General features: G+C 45.8%; 2 protein-coding genes across 4 annotated transcripts in view; one reads left to right on the top strand and one right to left on the bottom strand.

The window, feature by feature from the left end:
• Nucleotides 1-646: 646 nt before the first annotated feature.
• CCDC103 (coiled-coil domain containing 103) lies at nt 647-8,218 on the bottom strand. Of its 3 annotated transcripts, none has more exons than XM_006026366.3 (4): nt 7,960-8,218; nt 6,547-6,698; nt 5,313-5,445; nt 647-4,332 (listed from the first exon to the last, which is right to left on the bottom strand). In XM_006026366.3, exons 1-4 carry the CDS (start codon nt 8,083-8,085, stop codon nt 3,832-3,834), a joined length of 912 nt encoding a protein of 303 aa, XP_006026428.1. In that variant the 5' UTR covers nt 8,086-8,218; the 3' UTR covers nt 647-3,831. The 3 variants fall into 3 exon arrangements, with proteins under 3 accessions (XP_006026428.1, XP_006026430.1, XP_006026429.2); XM_006026368.3 differs by having other exon boundaries at nt 8,193-8,213; XM_006026367.3 differs by having other exon boundaries at nt 8,122-8,211.
• A 202-nt stretch (nt 8,219-8,420) lies between these two features.
• The window catches only part of EFTUD2 (elongation factor Tu GTP binding domain containing 2), a 32,716-nt gene continuing 18,216 nt past the window's right edge, over nt 8,421-22,920 (top strand). The window contains exons 1-9 of the mRNA XM_006026364.2: nt 8,421-8,654; nt 9,892-10,057; nt 10,717-10,795; nt 16,180-16,255; nt 17,273-17,338; nt 17,608-17,643; nt 18,613-18,703; nt 21,680-21,762; nt 22,484-22,650. Coding sequence (XP_006026426.1) covers nt 8,550-8,654; nt 9,892-10,057; nt 10,717-10,795; nt 16,180-16,255; nt 17,273-17,338; nt 17,608-17,643; nt 18,613-18,703; nt 21,680-21,762; nt 22,484-22,650 — 869 coding nt within the window. The 5' untranslated portion in view covers nt 8,421-8,549. The remainder of the gene's footprint in view (nt 8,655-9,891; nt 10,058-10,716; nt 10,796-16,179; nt 16,256-17,272; nt 17,339-17,607; nt 17,644-18,612; nt 18,704-21,679; nt 21,763-22,483; nt 22,651-22,920) is intronic.

The raw sequence follows: 22,920 nt of genomic DNA, 5'->3' as shown, positions 1-22,920 counted from the left end.
ACTTTTTATGTGCTCCCCTTTTGTCCTTTAGGCTGCCCTGGATTTCTCTGGTCAGCCAGGGAAGCCTCCTGGCCCCTTTCCCCCTTTTGCCTCGCTCGGGGATCATCTTGCTTTGTGCCCGAAGGATCCTTTCCTTAAGGCACAGCCACCCTTCTTGGGCTCCCATCACTTCAAAACTCCTACTCTGCAGTGCGTCCTTGACTAATCGCCTGAGTTCATTGAAGTCAGCTTTCCTAAAGTCTAGCACTTTCACCCTACTAGTTACCTTACCCACTCGACGTCTTATGGTGAATTCTATTATTAGGTGATCACTGTCCCCCAGATGGCTACCGATCTGGAGGTCCCCAACCATGTCATCCCCCGTTGCCAATACCAGATCCAGTATGGCATTCCCCCTAGTGGGACCGTGTACCTCCTGTGTCAGGTGGAGGTCCTGTACACAGGTTAGAAACCTGCGTGAGCGGTGGGACTTTGCTGTCTGACTCCCAGCAGATGTCCGGGTAGTTTAGGTCCCCCATGACTACCGCCTCTTTAGCTTTTATGGTCTCTGCGAGTTGCCTCAGGAGCCCCGAATCTCTTTCTTCCCCTTGATGTGGGGGTCTGTAGCAGACCCCTACCACCAAATCCCTTTCTCCTTGCCCCCCATGTAGCCTAACCCACAATCCTTCTACCTCCTCATCCTTGGATTCCATCTTGATGAGGGTTGACGTATATATATATATATACCATCCATCCATCTGCATACCTAAGCCATGACGTATGTAACCAAAAGACTGAGTTTTGATGAAGTCAACTCAGCAACTCAACTCAACAGCAACAAGGTGATTGGTTTAGCAGGTTGTCAGAGGCACCATAGCAGTGTGTCTGCATAAAAAGGCAGTGAAGACAAGGCCCCCAACCACGTTGTATCCCATCCACATCAACTCGGGAGAAAACTGCTGGCATCCCTCCCATAAGATCATTGTGTCCAGACGCAATGCAACTGGCCATCGTGACTGAACCTGAGTACTAGTGGATTGGCCTGTGTGTGTGAGTATGAATGGTTTTAGATAAAGCATTGCTTTTCCCCATTGGTCTTTCGTCCAACACTATCTAGCTTGTAAGTTCTGTGGGGCTGAGCCTGTTTCTCAGTACAGTGATTAACACAGTGGATCCTGCTTTGAGTTGGATTCAAGTAATACCTTACATGTAATTGTAACAGAATATAGGAATGCTATCTAGACATCTAAACATGGGGTTATCTCCATCTTACCTGTTGCACTTTGAGTAGATGTTCAGGGACAGAACTAAACTGGTTGCCTCTGTCCCATTCCTGTCAGTTCAGGACTGGATTGAATCCTGGGCTGCTCCTATCCTCTCCCTATGTGAATATGCTCTGATCTTTCTCAGAGGAAGACCACATCTGACTTCTGCTAAGTCATTCTATCTGCTTTTAATGTCAGATTGTTTTCAGTTCCTGTTAGATAGGAGGTTCTTCTTCACTTCCTGTCCTATGCATTGCTTGCTGTGCTTGTTCAAACCCATGGTACTCTACCCTTCTGCAGACCCTAGCATTTGCACAGTAACCTCTGCTTACTCCATGGAAAAGCAGTATTTTGTAGCTTTGAAAAAATAATTCCAGAAAGCTCCAAAAGTACCACCAGCATCAATGCATTCCCAGGTAGCCTAATTTAAAATAAAGCAGCGTGTGCAGAACCCAGAGATCCTGAGGGACTCCACAAGAACAAACCTCTATGTGTATCATGTAAAATAAAGGAGAAAATATATAAGGGGAAGAGACCTCAGATTCAAGCTTCTAAAATGAAATACTTTCATTTTGATATGTTGAGAAACCCTCTGTTCATTTCAGCCAAATAACCTCTCTTTAACCCAGCATTTCCCAAAACATGCCCTGTGTCTCCTACGGGTTGCTGAAGATTTGCCAGGAGGCACAGAACAGACCTCTTAGCTGCACTCCAGATCTCAGCTTTTATTAAAAAAACAAGTCCCTATCTGCTATGATTGCAAAAAATATCTTCAAACCATGACCCTAGTGCAACACGATTATCCATCAATTAGCAGAGGCTCTGAGGTGTGAACTGCACCATTCATTTCAAGGAAGCCAACACTAATGCCTCTGAGAATCCTTCAAATGTCCATATGGTTAACTACTTCACTGCTCATCAAACCTGTGGGAAGGGAGGGAGGATCTTTAGGAAGAGACATATCTGCATTTCCCAGAGGGAGGTCACAGGATTAGCCACAAGGTATATGTGGGCATGTGCATGGAGATTTACACCTAAAGGCAGGTAGTTAGTTAACAACACCTGGTGAGGCTTGCAGGAGGATGTGATTCATTTTATTTTACTATTGGGGGAAGACAGGACTCATCTTCCCAGAGCTGGGTAAAATCTGACAGCTATTGATTATGTTCGAATGACCTTTCAGGATAAACACCCAGAAGGACAGAATTTGTATTCTGTGAGTTTCATCCGGTTTAGTTACACAAACTTCATGGCTTAGTCTTTTTTGTGACCTACACATGGTTTTACTTCTGATGCCTAGGGCTGAGAAACATCCAGTTTCCTATCTCTGTTTCCCTCTACATCACTCCCTAAACCTAATTCTCCTTTTAGAGGCAATGGCCAGAGTTCTACCTTGCTACCCATGACTATCTTCACTCCAATGCAATCTGCTTTCTTGTTTATGTCCCAAACCTTCTGCATCCCCACTGCTAGCCAGTCTGCAGCTTTCTACACTTCAGTTCCTGATCGTCCAGATTCACTTCCTCTAATAATCCAAGTAAAATGCTAATTAGGGTGGAGTGGCCTACAGCAAGGTCATGTCTTGGCATGGAGATTATTGCTAATCTTTGGTGCATGACCATGACACCTCAGGATCTGCACTGTAATAATTCTGGTCCTGTTTAAGAAAGTGATCACTCAACTCATTCCCAAATGTTAAACTCGTGGAGGCTTGTACATGAACACCTTCCAAATGTAGCTCTGTTTAAACATGGTAATATAACTGATTTGTTTCTCAAAAATGCCCTCTAGGCAAGAAATATGTAGAAGTAGGGTAGATTTGGTTAGCCTATAAGGTGCAAATCTACCCTGCCTCCTATTTGACTTCAGCTTAACATGGCTAAATGTCACTCTGCTCAGGGAACATATACACAAAGAACAAAAAGAGGTGAAGAATTGATTTTGATTTTATTTTTTACCCTACTAATACCAGAAAGACTCCCTTACAGCTTTGCCCTCAGATAATCTACTGATTATTACCTATTTATACCAAGGATTCCTTTCTGCACGTGGCACTTTCCCAATTCCTGCAATACCATTCTTTCTGTAACTAACACTTATTTGTACTGGGGTAAGCAACTAAGCTAGGTACTAAGACAGATACAGAGAGGATTAGATCGGCAACACTCTACAGAGAGGAATTCTCAGGGTATGTCTACACCAGGTCCCTTGCATGTTCAGGGAAGGATACCCCCAAGCATTCCCCACCCCACACAGACCCACTCACATGCACTGGGAACAGAAAAGTGGTAGTGCAGCTGCTTAGAGATGTCTACTCACATGGCCACTCTCAAGACCTTGGTCTCTGGGGTGCTTGACAGTGGCTGTGTGGAAATCCCTTACAGCAGCTTCACCACTGTGTTTCCAGGCCCAGTGAATGCAAGTAACAGGTGGGTGGACTGTATTTGGAACCATTCCTCTTTGGACATGCCAGGGACAAGGTGTCATGTATCCTAAGAGTCTTGTGATCTTTGATCGGAGAGTGGAGCTGAAGGATCCCTACTCTGGACTCTGCTCCCACACACCCTTGCAGTGAGCCTGTTGTCCTTCACATGAGTTGGTAACATTTCATCAGCTCCATCAATCTCCTCTCATCTGCCTCCCTCCCCAGGTCACACCCCTGGAGATGCATTTCCCTCTCAGTTTCACTTGGTTCTTCCCCTAGAGCTTCTGATCCTGCCTTGGCTTTGTCAAAAGGAAGCCCACGAGTGCTACAATTTCTGTTCATGCTCTTCAGTTTCTCAAACAAGTCCCTACTGCTCTCCTTTTCCACCTGGCTCAGGAGATCCACATTGAGCCCAAAGTGCTTAGTTTCTGAAAGGCTCTGTAAGATATGCAGGGTGGCTTCTCTGTCTTCACCACAGACATTCTCTGCCAACACCCTGAGGAACTCACCCAGGAGGCCAAAGCCGAGATCCGCTTGAAAGATTTTGCCCAGGCCTGTGCCTCCAAGCTGCAGTAGGAACTGGTATTTTTCTTGCCCACTTTTTAAGCATCTGCGCCAATCTCTGTAGAATTCTGAAGAGGTTTCAGGTAATCGGTCCAACCGCTGGAAAGAAAAGACCAACAGCAATAAGTGAGCACCAGGCTTCTCCTGTTTCCTTTCCTTTCTACTTCTGAAATCCCTCTCATTAGTCTGTACACACTGACGACTGTCTGAATGCATGTGTGTGTAAGGGGGTATGGGATCCTAAGTAAACTGGTAAAACTCCCATTGACTTCAATGGGGCTGAGATTTCATTCCAAGGAAAGAATGGATGGTGGTCACACAAAACAGGTCACCTGTGGTAACTGAATAGTCACAGGAAGAAAGGTAAAATAGTACTATGGCTCAGAAACCAATGAAGAGACAGCAAACAAAGTTCAGGAGTAAAAGGCTAGTTTTTACCCTGGCAATAAGGGAACAGTGGCAGAGACAGGATGTAGGACTAAATGGAGATCTGATCTACTCAAGAGATTTCAATATTTGGGATTTGTTTAGGGCTTGTTCACATATGGAACTGCTATTTCTTCTGAGTGGTCTTTCCTCAGGTTGGAGGAGGCCTGCTTTTTTCGAATCCTCATTCTCCGCAACCTAACATCCATTGCTTTCTCTACTGAATGGCCTCTGGTCTGTTTTGAATTTCACACACTATCTTGTTCTGCAATAATTTTCAGATGTCAACAAACCAATAGTGATGGAGGATTCATAGATGTAGGGTCGGAAGGGACCTTGTAGATCTTCTAGTCCGACCCCCTACACTGGGCAGGAGAGAAAACTGGGCTCAAATGACCCCAGCCAGGTAAACGCTGAGCCTCCTCTTAAAGACCCCAGGGTAGGAGCCATCACCACTTCCCTTGGAAGTTGGTTCCAGATCCTAGCTTCCCTGACTGTGAAGTAGCGCCTTCTAATGTCTAGTCTAAACCTACTCTCTAGCAACTTATGGCCGTTATTCCTTGTTACTCTGGGAGGCGCCCGGGGGAACAAGGTCTCTCCCAAACCATGCTGGTCCTCCCTAGTAAGTTTATAGACTTTTTTTTTTTCCTCACCTGGGCTATTTCCACCTCGCTGTTCTGCTGGCACTTAGCTTGGGTTGCACAGGAATTCCACAGTAGGTTTTTCTTTTTTCCAAATTTATCCTTTTTTTCCAGGGGCTTCAGGTGTGATGCCCGCACAATATCCCTGTAAGCAAAATCCTGTAAGAGCAAATACCCTCCACATCAACACCAACGCAATCCTGCAGGGAAAGGAGGTTGACTGGGCCCTGCAGGGGAAGGGATTGTGGCCAGGCCCCAACCCAACTCTGGGGTGGTGGTGGCCTGGCTCCAAGGGGTTGGAAGGGGTGCCCCAGCTCCAATAATCCAAAAACAGGGTGGAAGGAAACGGGGTGCTCTAAACAGCTGCACAGGGCTTGGGGTTTTGGCAGCAGGGAGAATGACTGTATTAATGTTCACTGCTCCCCCACCATCACATTTCTGGACCTGTGGGGAGCCCCATGGGCCAAATGAGTTGGCTCCATGGGCCACTATTGGCCTGTGGGCCAGAGGTTGAGCACCCCAGTCTAGAAATAAAAGTTTTTCCAGCCAAATGATGTTGGTTAAGGGTATGGTTTTTGTTCTCTCAGTTTCCTAGCAGATGCAGTTAAATGAAAATATAGGTGTCTTACATCAATATATAGCCTGTACTAGTTCCCAAATCAAACTAATACAAGCTTTTTTATACTAGTATAACCACATCCGCTTTAGAGGGGTTTGCCACTTATGCTGGCAATGTGTGTAAGATCTGTGCTGCGAAGGCCAGTCCCCTTTGTGAGAAATGTTATAGTATGGGTGCTAAATAAACCTTTCCTTTCTTTTTAATTCCATTCTTCTTTGTTTTTAACACATCTTGTTTTGATTCAGATTCCTAGGGTCTGAGTAATTTCCCCACAGAGAGGAATATCTCATGACTTTTCTGAGAAGCTGCAGGATAGAGCTTTTGGAGTTACACGTCCCTTACCCAGCAAGTTGGCCTAGACAAAGAGCTCCTATCACAAGAAACTGTGTTGCCATTGAGTTGTGGCTGAAAGACATGGACCTGGTCACACATACTCCTTATTGCTTCAGACACTCTCACAGATTCAGTCCTCCTCGCACAGGAGGGAGGATATGACAATACAACTCCTGAGCAGACAGTGTCACTACATGACACTCAGAAATACAAACTTTCATCCTGATGAAAGAAACACTGGATTGTTGTATTCCCAACTCCAGACTCGCCACATGAAACAAGTTGCCTGCAAACCTAAATTCTTCATAGGATGCCACCTTCTGGTGAACAGCTCGAAATTTGGCATCATTTTCTCTCCAGTACTTTTCATCAGCAGCAACAGCAGCCTGTAGTTCTCTCTCCAAAGCACAGAAATCTATTGCTCCAGATTTGTCCATGATGATAACCTGAGAGCAAAACATAATTAATGGCATGCACAGACCAAACAATTATACCAGTTTACTGTGACTCATGCTGAACCAACTTAACTATTTCATCTGTCCTCTCCGTATCAGTGTAACTTTACACCTGTTTCATTCAGTTTAATTCTGTTTATGCTGGGATGAGAATAAACAGATGAAGCAGTTATAAGTGGTAAGTCCCTTTTATACACTATTTTAATATAGTGTATAACTGCATCTCTGATTTAGTTACTTTATAACGTCTGGCCTGCAGGCTGGATCCAGCCCATCAAACTGTTGCATCTGGCTTGCTGGTAGTCCAGCAGGCTACCAGAAGTTGACAGCATAGCTAGGAGGCGTGGTGTGCATACAGCCCTCATTTGCCTCATGCTCATCCCTGGACCCATGCTGTCACCAGCCCCCAAACCAAGTTGCCTCATCCCCTGCCCTACACACCGTTGGCTTTGCAGACCCATCCCAAGAGACCTTGGGGTCTGGGGCAGAGGCAGGTGCTGCCCAGCAAAGGCGGGGTGCAGGACTGAGCCGCGCACAGGGAAAGGGGGTGATTCTTGCTGTTGTGCGCACCCCCAGGGGAGGCATGGGGGGGGTGTACCCCTGAATCTGCGCACAGGCCGAGGGCAAGCTGCAGCTGGGGGCTGGGGCCAAGGCAACACCGGGCTCTTCCCAGGTAGGGGGGCTGGACCAGGCTGTGCTTGGGGAGGATGGCGGCGGTGCTGGGAGGGGAAGTTGGGAGGGCTATGGCAAATTTTGGGGGGGCTGAAGCCCCGCCCCTAGCCCCGCCCAGTGCCACCACTGCCCACCCCGAGCACAGCACAGCCCAGCCCCCCTGCCGGGAAGAGCTCAACACAACCCTGGCCCAACCTGCCCTAGCCCTGCACGCAGATGCAGGGGCACACGCCCCGCATGGCCCCCCCCAAGGGTAGGGGCAGGGGTGGGAGCTGCACCCCCCACCCCACACCTCCCCAAATGAGCCACTCCTGGCTCCGTCCTGGGGCCCCCCAGCCGCCGCCCCACTCTCTCCCTCAGCACGGGGGCCTCAGTCTGCACCCAGTCTGCACCCTCCACGGCCCTTCCCTCCCCCCACAACAGACTTATCAGCGGGACGCTGCTCTCCACACTGCCCGGCTGCACATCAGCAATCGGATCGGGATCGGCTGATACGGCTCGTTAAAAATCGGCCATTGGTATCGGCCCCAAAAAATCTATCGCTGCACCTCTATTAATTATACAGTGAGTTCATGCAAACCCCAATCTGAAATGATGACTTTGAAGTTGGGCCCAACTTTCCAGGGCACTTGCGTTCCATCTCAGCTGAGACAAGTCTCAGAAGAACACAAGAACTGCCCTTTACTGGGTCAGACCACCGGGCCATCTTGTCCAGTCTCCCCTGTCACGCCGCACTTCGTACCCCGGGGCGCTCCCCGCCGCCGGGCCCAATCCCGGGCCCGGGGCTGCCCCGACACTGGTTCCCCGCCTCACCGCCCGTCTCCATAGCAAGAGCGGGACTCGCCGCCCAGGCCCCTTCCAGCCGGGGCTGCCCCACCCAGCGCCTGCTCGGAACCCAGACACTCCTCCCCCCAAAACTCAGGCCGGCCGCTCCCCACCCAGCCCCCGAGCTCTCCCCACCGCGGCTGCCTGGTGGAGGGGTACTGAAGTGACCAGCCCCTCAGGCGGGCGGCTTGGCCACCCCCCACGCGGTGGGGGGGCCTTCGACGCGAGCGTCGCACGGCAGCCGGCGCGCGGGAGGGCAGGCGCGCGGTAGCGGAGCCGGGTGCGTGTCGGGGCCGCTTTCGGGAGGGGAGGCGGAGACCGGCCTCGTTTTCGCCCCGCGGCGCCATGGACACGGACTTGTACGACGAGTTCGGCAACTACATCGGGCCCGAGCTCGACTCGGACGACGACGACGACGAGCTGGGCCGGGAGGCCAAGGACCTGGACGAGGTGCGGCCCCTCCCCGCGGGGGGCGGGGGGCCGCCGGGAGACGGGGCCCTCTAGACTCTCTCCCGTCTTCTCCGCTCTTGAGAACTGGCTTTTGCAGGCAGAGGTCCAACCTGCAAGGGGTTGCTTGGGCCCCCCTGCCCCACACACTGGGGGCCGGGGCATGGGGGCAGGAGGCAGCGGGTCGGGCATGAGGGCTCAGGACTGGCCACTGATGTTTACAAGTGGGTCCTGGTGCAAAAAAGGTTGAGAACCGCTGCACTAGGTCAGATGGATAGTGGGGGAGAGGGAGAGAAGGGCGGAGAGAGAGAGCGAGTTTCACGAGCTGACACTTGCTTCACTGATGAAGTGAGCTTCAGCCCATGAAAGCTTGCACGCATTCACTCTTTCTTTATATGCATGTGTGTGTGTCTTAGTTACTCCCTAAAGGGGTGTATTGGCCTTGCCTCCTGATATAATGGAGAGACAGAAGTAGTGTTTATAACCCCAGAGCAGAGGCATGGTCACTGGGACATGTTGTGTGGTGAAAGGGGCTGCACCTGATGACCCAGAACAATGTTCCTAATGGTGTGGTTGTTCAGTGTTGTTTACAGGCAAATGAAAAATAGTCACCAGTTTACCACGCAGATTCTTCATAGTTTCATAGTAGCTAGGGTCAGGAGGGACCTGAACAGATCAAACAGTTTTCTGAACAAATCTTATACAGTTAGAGTTTCATGCACTGTATTTTGCAATTGTGCTTTGATGTGGAGCGTAGCCTGGCTTGCTGCTTGCTTGGCAAAACTTTGGTAGCCTATGTACATGTACAGAAGGCAACATCTTGTGGGTTGGGAAGGACTTCAGGGGACCATCTGGTCCAACCACACCTGCATGAATGTAGGAATGATGCTCCTAAATCATCCCCATCCAGTGAATATTTGCATTTGGCAGTGGCCTCTGGAATGGATTCAAGGTGGGGAAAATGGCTGTTAAATAAAAATTGGGAGAGATTGTCAGCACTCCTGTCTGGACCTGTTTCTGATCAGTGCTAGAGATATTCAGTCCCGGTGCAGGTCCCAATCTTGGTGTAAGTCAGTATGGCTTCCACCTGTGCTCATGATTTGATATGTGACCACAAGCGTTTTTCTATCCTAAAATGGGGTTGAGAATACAAACCTTAGAAGGGGTTTTGTGGATCTTAACATATAAAAAGCTCTTTGAGATTGTTGGGCGGATAAAGTATTTTTGTTGTCGGTTTCAGCTTGATGATGATGACGATGATGACGATATGGGAGACCATGATGAAGATCACCCTGGAATGGAGGTGGTACTGCATGAGGATAAGAAATACTATCCCACTGCAGAAGAGGTCTATGGGCCTGAGGTAGAGACTATAGTGCAGGAAGAAGATACACAGCCTCTCACTGGTAAGTAATTATAGTCAGTAAATCAGATTTCTGATCAGGAAAGGTTTTTGCTGGCAATCATGGAAGGAAGAAAGGCTCTGAAATCCTGCTGGTGGTGGTATTACTTGCATCTTCTCAGACATTCAGTCTGTTTTGTCTTTGGCATTTTAATAGAAATTCTACTGAGAGTATTAACAAAAAAGAATTTAATTCATAAAGTAAAAGAACCAGGTCTCTGCTTAAAGGGAAAAAAGTGATAATGGAAATTGAGTTAAGCCTGCAAATGAGCCAAATATTTGGCTCCTTACCAGTTTTAATTTGCCTTATAAAAATCCTTTTCAACCTCCAAACTCCCAAGACTCTTTCCACTTTGTTAAAGATGCCCAGAGGCATCACTGCACCATTGCAAACGCCAGAGGAGTTCTGTTGTGAGATGTACAGAGCGTACACTAACTGTGGCTGAAAAGATCTTAAAAGAAGGCAAATGAAAATCTGTTTCAGCTATGTCTTGATCTTCCCCAAATAAAGTAGTTGAAGTGGTGTCATCAACCTTAAATATCACTTTTTTTGGTCTAGTAATATGCTTAGTATTGTCTCAGTTAATGCCTTAGGTTAATGGCTCCAAACATCAGCATTTTAAGAACATTTTTTTTCACTGTAAAATTTTATTTTGGTTTCAGAGCCAATAATTAAACCTGTGAAAACCAAGAAATTCTCCCTGATGGAGCAGACATTACCTGTCACTGTATATGAGATGGAGTGAGTACTGTATAGTTTTTTGGCTTTGTTTTTTAAGTGCACATCTGGTTTAGCTCTCCTGTATTTTTTTTCTCTTTCACTTTCCACCCAGGTTTGCCACTGGAGGGAAGGAAAGTTGGGGTGTGTGGGGGTTGCCTTGAGAGAGCTGCTGCAAATTGAAGGTGCAGCCATTGTGCCTTTTAGTAGTATTGGAATCCTATTAATGTAACTGCCAAGGCAGTAACTTTCTGGTTATGTTTCTGTTCTCTACACAGGTTGCTCCTTAGTCATCTTGTTCTCACACTCTCTTTCTTTCTTTATGCTGCACAGATTGATCTTGTGGCTCTATTAGGCATGTTTTCAGCTTTCTCATTACTTTTCTTTGAACTCTTCTCATGTTGTTAAAATCATTCTTGAAGTGCAGACATCAGCACAACACACTGCCCTAGCAACGCTTAGTAAAGTTACTGGTAAATACGAGAGGTGCATTACCAGTAAAGTTACTGGTAAATACTATGCCCCGTGCACAAATCCAGAGCACACATGCCCCCCATGTTTCCCCTGTGGGTGCGCATAGCGGTTTGGAGCCGCCCCCCTCCCTACACTCCCTGGCCAAGATGCCTGCAGGGTCGCATTCACTGCCCTGGCTGGGCAGCCCCTGCCCCGTCCCACTCCATCCCTTACCATGGGGAGCTTTGATCTGCCCCCCCACTGCACCTCTCTTTCCTTCCCCCACACACTTACCAGCCAGATGCTGCTCTCTACGCTGCATTCCTGGAAATCAGCTATCGGATCAGTATCAGCCGATATGGCTGGTTAATAATCGGCCATCAGTATCAGCCAAAAAAATCTTTATCGGTTCACCCCTAGTAAATACAGGGGAAATGTAGCTTTGACTTGAAACTTGTTAGTTATGCATCTAAGAATTACACTGGGTGCATCTACACATCGTCCTGTGACAATGTAGCAATGTTCTTTGTCACCATATGGCATCGTGTGGCGAGGTAGCAATCACGCAGGTCTACATGTGAGCACTAGCTACATCAAGGTAGTGGGGAAACTTAAGTGTGTGACGTAACAGGGAAATTTAACAGCCCATATGGGAGGTTACCGCACTACATTTCAGCACTTCCCTAAGGAAGTACGATGCAGTAAAGCACTAAAGCATGATGCAGTAACAACGTCGCTGTATGGTCATGTGTATACATGCCCACTGATGCTTTTAGCTATCACCCTGGGCTCTCAAAGTCAGCTGCTTATCCATCACGATCCCCCAATCACTGTTTCCCAGGACAGAGTTCGCCAGATGGCCTGTACTCCTTGTTCTTAGATGTCTGTGACTTTGCATTGGCTGTATTAAAACAAATATTGTTTCTTTGAGCCCACCGTGTCGGGAGCTCAGATTGCCCTGAATCAATGGCCTGTCCACTTTGTTACTTGCCCCTCCCCAGATCCTTTTGTCATCTGTAAACTTTTACAGGAATGAGTTTATATTTTCTTCCTGCTCATAGATACAAATCTTGCATAAGGCGTGGACATGCATAACACTTGGCATGGTTTAAATGTGGTTTAAACCTGTTAAACCATCCCAGGCAGATTTTAACAGGCTTAAAAGTGTACTTGGAAAATAAAGTGCTATTTTAAACCAGTTCACTGTGAACTAGTTCAGTGTTATGTGTGGACACCAGGCATTCGGTGACATGGATTTGGTTAGCCCTCAAGGCGTCTCATGCGGCATTGTTCCTCACCCTCTCCTCTCTACCACTGCTGCATGTGGCAGCTCTGGTACACTACCAGAACTCTACTGCCCCTTTTTACTTTACTGCTTGTTCAATGAAAGCTATCTTCCTGAAAACAAGTTCTGTTCTCACTCCCTGTTTCACCATAATTCTCCTCCACCCCATTTCCCTGCCCCCCACCACCTCCCCCAGCCATTGGGAACCAAAAGGTATGAGTCCAAACACTCCTGCTCTTGAATACCCCGAGTCAGGCATGTATACTGCTGATTTCAGTCAATTTCAAACTATTGAAGTTTAGTGAACTCATGTTTAGGAAAGCAGAAAGTGAAAATATCTCAGCCAAAGGTCACCCACCCCTGGTGTTTGAGCCACAGCACTTCATGCCATTGTGAACAAGTTCCCAATTGGTGACATTTGGAAATGGTGCAGCTATGTACATCTGTACCTGTAGTGTAGGACCAAGAAGATGTCCCTGTAGGACCTCACTAGAAACACAGGCTTGATGATGATTTCCCAGTTATGATTACTTGTCGAGATCTGTAGACTAGCTGGTTTTTAATCCAGTGTAGTAATTCTGATTCCTTAACTAAATTGCTATATCTTCTTTGGCTGTCTCTTGCAGTCGAGGAGGATTGTCTTCCATGATTATCTTATCTGTGGGTCCAAAGATAACTGATGAGGCCGATCCGGGATCGACAGACTCTATTGCAACTTAAGCATGCGTTTCTGTGCAGGATGGATGGCTCCGAGTTCTTGATTCAGTCAATGACATGCTATTTCCGCTGTTCCTGCTTTTCCATCTCCTTATAAGGTTTCAGAGTACTGAGATCCTTGCAGCAGCCTTCCTCCATTTGGGGCAGTCCTGGGTGATTGTCTCCCACAAGTTAATGTTGATGTTGCATTTTTTCAAGTTGGTCTTGACGACATCCTTGAAGCGCTTTTTCTGTCCTCCTCTTGAGCATATGCCTTGACTGAGCTGGGAGAATAAAACTTGTTTCAGGAGTCTGGGACATCAGGCTGATGTGGCTGGCCCAGCAAACCTGATGTCAAATGATGGTTGCTTTGATGCTTGTGGCATTTGCTTGTGAGAAGATGCCTAATGTTGAGGCGTCTGTTTTCCACTGGATTCAAAGGATCTTCTGCAAGTAGCATTGATGGTACTTTTCCAACAGCTTGAGGTGTCTCCTGTACATTGTCCACATCCTCAGCTCTGTGCAGTAAGGTAGGGATCACAACTGCTTCATAAACCATGACTTGGTTTCAGATCTGATGTTGTGATCTTGAAACAGCCATTTCCTCAGGCATCCAAAGTCTGTACTTGCACATTTGATGCAATGTTGGATTTCTTCATCAAGGTCATCATTCTGTGAGAGATGGCTTCCGAGTTATAGGAAGTACTCGGTGTTCTCCAGAGTTTCACTGTGGATCTGAATTGCTGGAACTGGGGACTGCTCATTAAGAGCTTGTTGATGGAGGACCTTAGTCTTCTGAACGTTAAGCATCAGTCGCATTTTCCCATATGCCATGGTAAAGGCGTTGACAATTGCCTGAAGGTCTGCTTCCGAATTGAGCACATACTACAGCATCATCAGTGTACTGGAACTTGGTAATGGAGGTCGGGGATATTTTGGTTTTGACTTGGAGTCAGCTGAGATTAAACAGTTTACCATCCATTCAGTAGCTTAGCTCCACTCCGACTGGAAGCTTGTTGGTGGTCAGATGTAGCATCACAGTAAGGAATATCAAGAAAAGTGTTGGAACGATGACGTGGCCTTGCTTAACTCCCTTCTTAACCTCAAAGGGATCTGCGATAGATCCATTAGTGAGAACCGCTGCTCACATGCCATCACAGAGCCAGCAAAGAAAGTTGACAAATTGCAGTGGGCATCCATACTTTGGAAGGATCCTCCACAGCACTTCTCAACTGACAGTCTCGAAGGCTTTCATGAGGTCAAAGAAAGCCATGTAGAGAGGTTTATGTTGTTCTTGGCATTTTTCCTGCAGCCGGTGAGCAGTGAAGACCATGTCAGTTGTGCCACTTGATGTCCAAAACCCACACTGAGATTCCAGGAGGAGCTCTTCAGCAAGTGGAAGGAGACATCACTGCAAGAAACCTCCTGAACTCCTTCCTGTGGTGGACATCAAGGCAAACCTCTGTAATTTCCACATTCAGACATATCTCCTTTCTTGAAGATTGTACAATCATGGTATCCCTAAGGTCATCTGGGATTTCCTCATCATTCCAAATCCTTAAGATGAGGGCATGGAGCTTTGATGTAAGCTCCTCTCCCCCCTGCTTGAAGATTTTAGTGGGGATTCCATCAACTCCAGATGTCTTGTCATTCTTCACCTGCTTGATGGCTTTCCTTCGTCAAGGGTTGGAGGGATTCTGAGATCATCTCTGACTGGGTATTGCAGGATGGAGTTGAGGGCACTCTTATCAACAACAGTCTCGATTTGAGAAGGTTTCAAAATGCTCCTTCCAGCAGGCATTGATGGCTCTCCTTTCCTTGATCAGGTTTCCTCCATCCTTAGGTTTCAAGGGGGTTAATCCCCGAGTACTCGGATTATAGATGGCTTTTTGTGGCATTGAAAAAACCACACACATTGTGGATGTCAGTATGTTGAATCTTCTTTGCCTTGTCTTCTCACCATCCGTTCTTCATATCGTGGGGCCTCCTGTGGACCTCTGCCTTGGCTTGTTGGTGATTCAGTTTCTTTTGCTTAGAGTTGGTGTCGTTCTGCCAAGCACAAAAGGCCTTGCGCTTACAGTTGATCAGCTCTTGGATCTCCTGGTCATTCTCATCAAATCAGTCTTGATGTTTCCTGATAGAGAATCCAAGTGTCTCTTCGCAGGTGCTGATGATGGTGGACTTGAAGGTATCCCAAGCACTGTCGACATTCATCCCTTGTTGACAGAAATTCACCAGTTTTTCATTGAGGCATTAGTGCAAGAGGTCTTGCTTGATTGGGTCCTTGAGTCCTTCAACTCTGTATGATGATACCTAATCAAATAGCTTATAGAATTAAGCACAATATGATGCCTATATTATTATCTTTATCAATTGAACTTTTAATCTTATAAACAAATGATGCTGTGACTAGACTTATGTTCCATATACCTGTGTTGATTGGAATCAGTTATGTAATCCTCTTTTAATTATCTAGTCATCAAACTTTGTTTCAGCTATTCCATTATTTTTCTGAGGGCTGATGTCAGACGGTCAGGTCTATAATTACTGAGGTCAGCTTGTTTACTGTTTTAGAATATTGGCACCACTTTAGTTTTCTTCCTGTCCTTGAGAGCTTCCCCATTGTGTTCCTTCATTATTGACAATTCTGCCTTGCCCATCTCCTCATACTAAATATAGTTGGTCCAGCCTGTGTGCCTCAGTTTCCCTGTTCTCAAAGTAAGATGATTTTCCTGCCCAACAGGGAGCTGGAAGGAGGAAAAAATGTTGCAGCATTTACTGCCTCTCCCTTCCTGAGATTGGCCTTAGCCTAGGCAGTCCTGCATTTGGGACAGTAGCTGGCTCTCTGTTGAGGAACCCTTCAAGTTAGGGACATTGAGTGAAAGGTATAACTAAAGTATCAGCTGCTACTGGGGCATCTGGTAATATAGGCAGAATGGAAGCAGCTAACTCTTTTTGTTTCTTGTTTCTTCAGTTTCTTAGCAGATCTGATGGACAACTCAGAGCTGATTCGTAATGTGACTCTGTGCGGACACCTCCACCATGGCAAGGTAAACCAAAGCTGAGTCTCTGCCTGACAGAAGCTGGAGCAGTTTCGATGTTAATGAATCAGCTACTTTTTTTTTTTTTAAAGGATGACAGCTGTCTTTTACTGTAGCATATTTTGCTAAGAGTGCCTATTTATCCAGCTCACTACCTCACAGTGATTAGCAGGCAAGCCTCATTCCGTCTTCCATTGGTGAAGCTAGTAAACCAGAAACCAATTTCCATGTTAATCTTTTTGTTTTCCAGCTGATGTTTGCTGGTACGTAACCCTTTGGGTTAAGCAGGGAAGTGTACGTCCATCAGCTTTGAAAGTGTTTGGAAGCACTTATTGATAAAAGGCCTGGATTAACTTAATGAAAGGAGGAGAGAGTCCCATTACCATCACCACCTTGAAGTTTTTTTCTACAAGCATGCCTGTTTCCCTCCCTCCCTCCCCCCCACCCCACCCCCACAATTCTTATTCTGCTTTCTTATTCTGTTGAGGGAGTGGATTAGCTATGACAGTCTCCCTCTCCTCCCACCACCCCTGTTCTCTTTCTAACGCACCCATTTCACCTTTCTCCTCATCCTAACTTTAAAAAGTCCACAGATGTAGCCAGCAAAGCTGTAGCACTGCTACACCATGTGCTTGTACATTGTATCCCCAGCCCATATGCTGCACCTTTTGTATACTTCGTTTTGGAGCCTGCTGGAGCTCAGATTCTCTTACCTATGAATGTGAGTTAACCACCCAAGGAGGGGACCCCATTCTGATTCTGTCTTTTTGTGGCACTGTCATCTGTCAGCTTCTTACCTTAATGCTCTCACAGTTGTAGTTTCTTGAGGGAGAAACTTGCAGAGAGGTACCATTTGCTAACATGCAGCTAGCTTTGTACCTTTTGGTCCAGGTCAATAGACATAGTATCCCACCAGCTCCGTTCCATGCTGCTTCAGGTAGAGGTACAAGATATTTAATGGTACATCTGTCTTTGGTTTTTAAACATAAGGTCACTTTGCTTTCTTTTGCTTTCTATGACTTTCAGACTTGTTTTGTGGATTGCTTGATAGAGCAGACGCACCCAGAAATAAGGAAGCGCTATGATCAGGATGTAAGTGTACTTTCAGTTTGTTCTAAGCCTTTTTTGTGATAGGGCAGAGGTGGTCTTCACGCTTACATGAACAAAGAGATCATTGCATAGAGGTTAGAGGGGGGCTCTGGTAGTCCGACAGATATTTGGGTTTTATTTCTACTCTTCTCATTTACTTGCTGTGTTAATCACATGTCAACAGTCATTATTTTGTGTCTCAGACTTCAATATATTTAGTTTAAATGTCCTGTTTAGTGATCTGTCCTGAGGATTGTGCTCTCTTTTTGCAGCTTTGCTACACTGATATACTGTTCACCGAGCAAGAGGTAAGTCCTCCCTGTAAAATGGGCAATTATTGTGACAAGCTGCCTTCTGCCTACAGAAAGTCATGGAGGAGAAGAAAAAGCTCTGAATCATGTTTTATAATATTTCCCTTCAAGAACTGCATTTTCTCGTGGAAAGAAAGTTGATTCACGTTCTGCACTGAGTAGTAAACCAGCAATCTTATTACTTCAAGCAGCAATTAGCAGATCAAGCTTAACTTTCTTTTCATTTTCCATATCCCCAATCTCTGCCTAAAGCTTTAATGGATACATTTTATTGAATTAAACTTGGCAACAGTTATTAAGTTAACTTATAGTTGTCCAGTTTATCGGTGGACACATGTGGGGTCACTCTGGAAAAGGAAAGAGTTAATGAGATCATTCACTGTTTTGGTAGGTGAGGAAAATTCTGAGATCAAAATAAATTAGATCAGAATAAATGGATTTGGTTTCCTGAATCTGGATCTTCACCTGGGTTTTCTCGTTATATGTGGAAAACCATTTAATTTGACCTACAGACTAAATGCTGTTGCAGGGTCATGCCTGGGATGCTTCTGTCAATTCTTTCTCTCGCTATCTCCTCACCGTTTCTTTACGCTGGGTATGATCAGATCTTATGCTTCTGGGTGTAACCTGGTAGCAAGAGGAGCAAAAAGATTTTGTTCTTCCATATGCAACATAGGATAATTAGCACTGTTCTGAGCAGGCTTCACCTTCCTCAACTGAGCTAGGTATTAGATGCTGCTAGACAGGGGTGGATGCATCAACAACGTAGTCCAGTCAGATCGAAGGTGGGAGAAACTTGGCTGATTTGTGACAGTGGTGCACGCCTGTCAAGCAGGAACTAGGAAACTGGGCTGGCTGGGTAACTTTCTATTGTCCTACTTCTCTGATTAATTCTTTGGGTGATTGCTGCATTATTATCTTGCTCAGTAACATTTTTTCTTCTAAGAGTGCTTTCCTTTTTTTCAGAGGGGTGTTGGAATCAAGAGTACTCCAGTGACTATCGTTTTACCAGACACCAAAGGGAAATCTTTTCTCTTCAATGTCATGGATACTCCTGGTGCGTTGAGCTCATTCAGGCACTAACAAATTTAGGGCCTTAAAAATGAAACAGTTGAATAATGGTTTGGCAGACAAGATTCTGCCTATGTCCTTAGACCAACACAGCTACAACCTATACCCCTAAATAACAGTTATACACTCTTAGGGCATTTATACACATACTTTTTTTCCTGCAATGTGCTGCTTCAGACCAGATTAATCAAGTCTGCTCTGCATGCAAGCTGAGGCAAACTACGCTGCAGCGTGTACAGTTGTATAAGTGGCAAAATGTGTGTTGGCACACAGAAAATGGCGGTGGTGCACTTTTGAACTAAAGCACCTCTGAGGTGTTTTAGTTCCAAAGGAGGAAAAACCCACAGCATGCTTATAGGCTCAGCAGTGCTACACTGGCTAGCACTTCTGACGAAAGGGACTTGGGGGTCATGATTGACCACAAGATGAATATGAGTCTTCAGTGTGATGCTGTGGCTAGTAAAGCAAGCAAAGCCCTGGCTTGTATCCATAGATGCTTCTCAAGCAAATCCCAGGATGTCATTCTTCCATTGTACTCGGCCTTGGTGAGGCCACAGCTGGAGTAGTGCATCCAGTTTTGGGCTCGATTCAAAAAGGACGTGGAGAAGCTTGAGAGAGTCCAGAGGAGAGCCACGCTCACGATAAGAGGTCAGGAAAACAGACCTTACGATGAGAGGCTGAGTGCTATGGCACTCTTCAGCCTGGAAAAGTGCAGGCTCAGGGGTGATCTGGTGGCCACCTACAAGTTTATCAGGGGGATCTGGGGGAACATCTGTTCACCAGAACACCCCACGGGATGACAAGATTGAACGGTCACAACTCCTCCGTGACCGTTTCAGGCTGGACATAAGGAAGAACTTCTTTATTCCAAACCTTGGGTATTCGGTCAGTAGACTGCTGCTGGAGGTAGTTCAAGCACCTACCTTGAACACCTTCAAGATACATTTGGGTGTCTATCTTGCTGGGATCCTATGACCCCTGCTGACTTCCTGCCCTTTGGGCAAGGGGCTGAACTCGATGATCTTCTGAGGTCCCTTCCAGCCCTCACGTCTATGAAATCAATGTGTACAGCTGCCATTTTCTCAGTACTGACTTGCATTTTGCCATTTATACAACTGCAAGCATTGTAGCACCAGGCTCTTTTATGTGTAAAAATGCCCTTAGCTGCTTACTGAACAGTGCTGATGAAATGAATAATGTATTAGAAAGATGATTAAAGGAGGGGATTTGAGGAAGGAGTATATGGACTTTTGCAACAAACCAGTTTACATTTTTTCTTTAAAAAAAGAAATCCCTGTCTCAATCTCTCAAATCAGTTGCTCTGTTTTAGACTTTTCAGAGTAATATGCTTTTTATAAAGCTTCCCTTTAAAGACGAATTTGTGGGTTTTCATGCTTGTTCCTGGGGATTCTGCCTAGCCTTGACATTTGAGCTTAGTTCTGGGGTCCTTCCACCTCTGAAATCATTTCCAGCCTCAGGGATTCAGCAGCTGATATTTTGCTGGTACAATCTAAACCCTGTACAGTGGGCTTGTTTGGTAGCCAGAAAATTGTCTGATACCTATAGTAATAGGTTAAACCTGCAGGCCCCTACAAGTTAATGCCTGACAGTGAAATAACCCCCATATCACTAATCCACAAACTGAGCCAGCCTGCTTGTGGTTTGAAAACCTTTCATCAATCAGCACTTGCAGTCAGGCTGTAGCTACAAGAAACTACATGTTCCTTCAGCCAGGTGCTGGGTGGCAGCAGAAGACTTACTGTGCATAATAGAGGGGAGGTCTCTGCTCCCACAGGGGGAGCCTTGACTGCATAGGCACTCACAGTTCTGCTGGCAACATTTTGCTGTGTATGGCAGGGTCTTTCTAGTCTATTGCACAGACACAGGTTGTTAAATGGCTTAAATAGAACCAAACAATGTGCCAGTGACTGCTCAGTTTCTGCAGGGCTCCGTGTAACTAGCCAACCTTGACGGGACTAACGGCACTGTGTCCACCATGTTCTAGGATGTAATAATAGACTGACTTAATTTGTTTTAAGCTCTGTTGTTATGTAGACATCAGTAGGATTTGGCGAATGGCTTGTTCCACTCCATTTACACATTGTAAAGGGCTGCACGTGTTACAGTGTCTTAAGTCACTTTTTATTATGGTTTTGTTTCTGATGTACAAGGCAGAATAGACTGCAGCTTATAGGCCCTCTGCTGGATTGATTTCTGCAGTGATAACCAGGCTGAAAGCTAGTGTATCAGATGGCTTAGCAAGTTTTGATTTTAAATTTATGTAAAGCAGAGATCATCAAGATCTCCCATAATGGGGACCACATGTTTGCCGTAGATTTCCCACTGTGAGGTCAGGTTTTGAGATCTGTGCCTCCCATACTAAGCTCTCTTGGAAACGCAACCCACATTGGGCAAGAAAATGGAACTTAACCCTCACTGGTCTGACCAAACCCACACTTGCACATAGGTGTTTAATTACAAAACAAGATAAGATGCAGCACTTCACAAATGACCATGCCTGGTATGCCCCAAACAACTTGCAACCTAAAGCAAGGGATGGTAAAACATGAAACACCAAAAAGAAGGTTGTTGAGAGAGATTTATTGTTCTGGCGTGTCACTTCCTTAAGAGCAGAACCATGCAGTAAGTCCTTTTCAGATCACTGAACTTAATTAATTGCCATCTCTTCTCAAGCATTTGCACAAAGCTAAGTCTATTAATTTAAAACAACATTACTGTCATGCTGTAGTTTGAGAGAACAGCCTTAGAAAGTGAGAAGGATCCACATACACAATGCTGGCAGTAGCTTCCTTGCCAACTTAACTGATGTACCATCTTGGTGATGAATGGATAACACCTTTTTTTGCCTACTAGAAGCTTGCAACTCAGAACATGTCAATGGGGCCACGGGACAGCTCTGAGGTGTACTCACCATAGTCTTTCATTTGGTTTTGTTTTGAAGGCCACGTGAACTTTTCTGATGAAGTTACGGCTGGCCTTCGTATTTCAGATGGAGTTGTGCTTTTCATTGATGCAGCCGAAGGGGTAAGTGTTTCCTGCGGGTGTTTTTTGGAAGCTCTTTGATCCTGACTTTACCACAAGATGAGCTCACATATTATCTGTGGTAGAGCATCCTTGGAGGGTGATAATTAGAAATGGAAGCATGTTCTAGTAATGGAGGTGGGGAGTCATGGAGCCAGGCTTGACTGGCTAAACTACCTGTGTTTGTTCTCTGCAACCCTCCTAAATTTGCATTTCTGCAGAACAGCTTTCTAAAGACTGGCTTTTTTCATACTGAGGGATTTCTAACCATCTTTCATATCTCTCACCATTTTTAATTTCTTTTTTTGTGCCTGAGGAAGGACGCGTGTGTCCAAAACCTTGCAAATAACATTTTTGCAACTATTTAGTTGGTCTAATAAAAGACATTGCCTCTGCCCAAAGACTTAGCCAGGCCTGACATGATGTGCTCTGACTGTGAGCTAGTATTAGTGGCATATCTTCTTTTAACTCCGATTTCACTAACTTCTAAAACTGAGATGGCTATTTAGGTTGGAATGTTTGAGGAACTACCTCCAAGGGACACTATTGGGTTAAACCTCTGCTTTCAAAATTCAAATTATTAGCTGGTCACTGATGACTGATTTTAGACTTTTTCTACAGGCTGCTGGCCCCATGAATAAGGATCACTGCTTTATCTGTCATGCCCCACATAGCACATTATCAAGGGCTTTAGTTCTTCACATTGCTACTCTGTTTCCCACAGGTTATGTTGAATACGGAGAGGCTGATCAAGCATGCAGTGCAGGAGAGGCTGGCAGTGACCGTGTGCATTAATAAGATAGATCGCCTTATCCTGGAACTGAAGCTTCCCCCAACTGATGCCTATTACAAACTTCGACATATTGTGGATGAAGTCAATGGCTTGATCAGGTACAGACCTGTGTAGGGAGCAGTCATGGAGCATGCTGTCTATATACTGCTTAATTCATCTTGAACATTATTCTTGGGGCATTACAGCTGCTAGACTCACAAGTATATTTATATACACTTGCATGTTCTCTGTGGAATCTGTTAACACCCGTAGAAAGTTTTCAGTCTGCACATGTAAATAGACATGGATTTTTTTTCCATCAGAGAGGATTTCATTTTACTCCTATGTATGTGTGTTTATATTAGTTGTGTGGGGCCATGTTAGCAGGT

The sequence above is a fragment of the Alligator sinensis genome, unplaced genomic scaffold (assembly GCF_000455745.1).
Source record: "Alligator sinensis unplaced genomic scaffold, ASM45574v1 scaffold919_1, whole genome shotgun sequence".
In the NCBI taxonomy this organism is placed as follows: domain Eukaryota; kingdom Metazoa; phylum Chordata; order Crocodylia; family Alligatoridae; genus Alligator; species Alligator sinensis.
The sequence above is the reverse complement of the archived record's forward strand: the minus strand, read 5'-3'. Positions and strand labels throughout refer to the sequence as shown.

What these genes read in the sequence shown, in the direction of transcription:
- CCDC103 (XM_006026366.3), bottom strand. Translation starts at nt 8,085, where the DNA reads ATGGCCCGGTGGTCTGACCCAGTAAAGGGCAGTTCTTGTGTTCTTCTG. An exon ending in GCATCCTATGAAGAATTTAG is followed by an intron (nt 5,446 to 6,546) that starts GTTTGCAGGCAA and finishes TTTTGCTTACAG; the next exon opens with GGATATTGTGCGGGCATCAC. An exon ending in GCGAGGTGGAAATAGCCCAG is followed by an intron (nt 4,333 to 5,312) that starts GTGAGGAAAAAA and finishes TTTTCTTTCCAG; the next exon opens with CGGTTGGACCGATTACCTGA.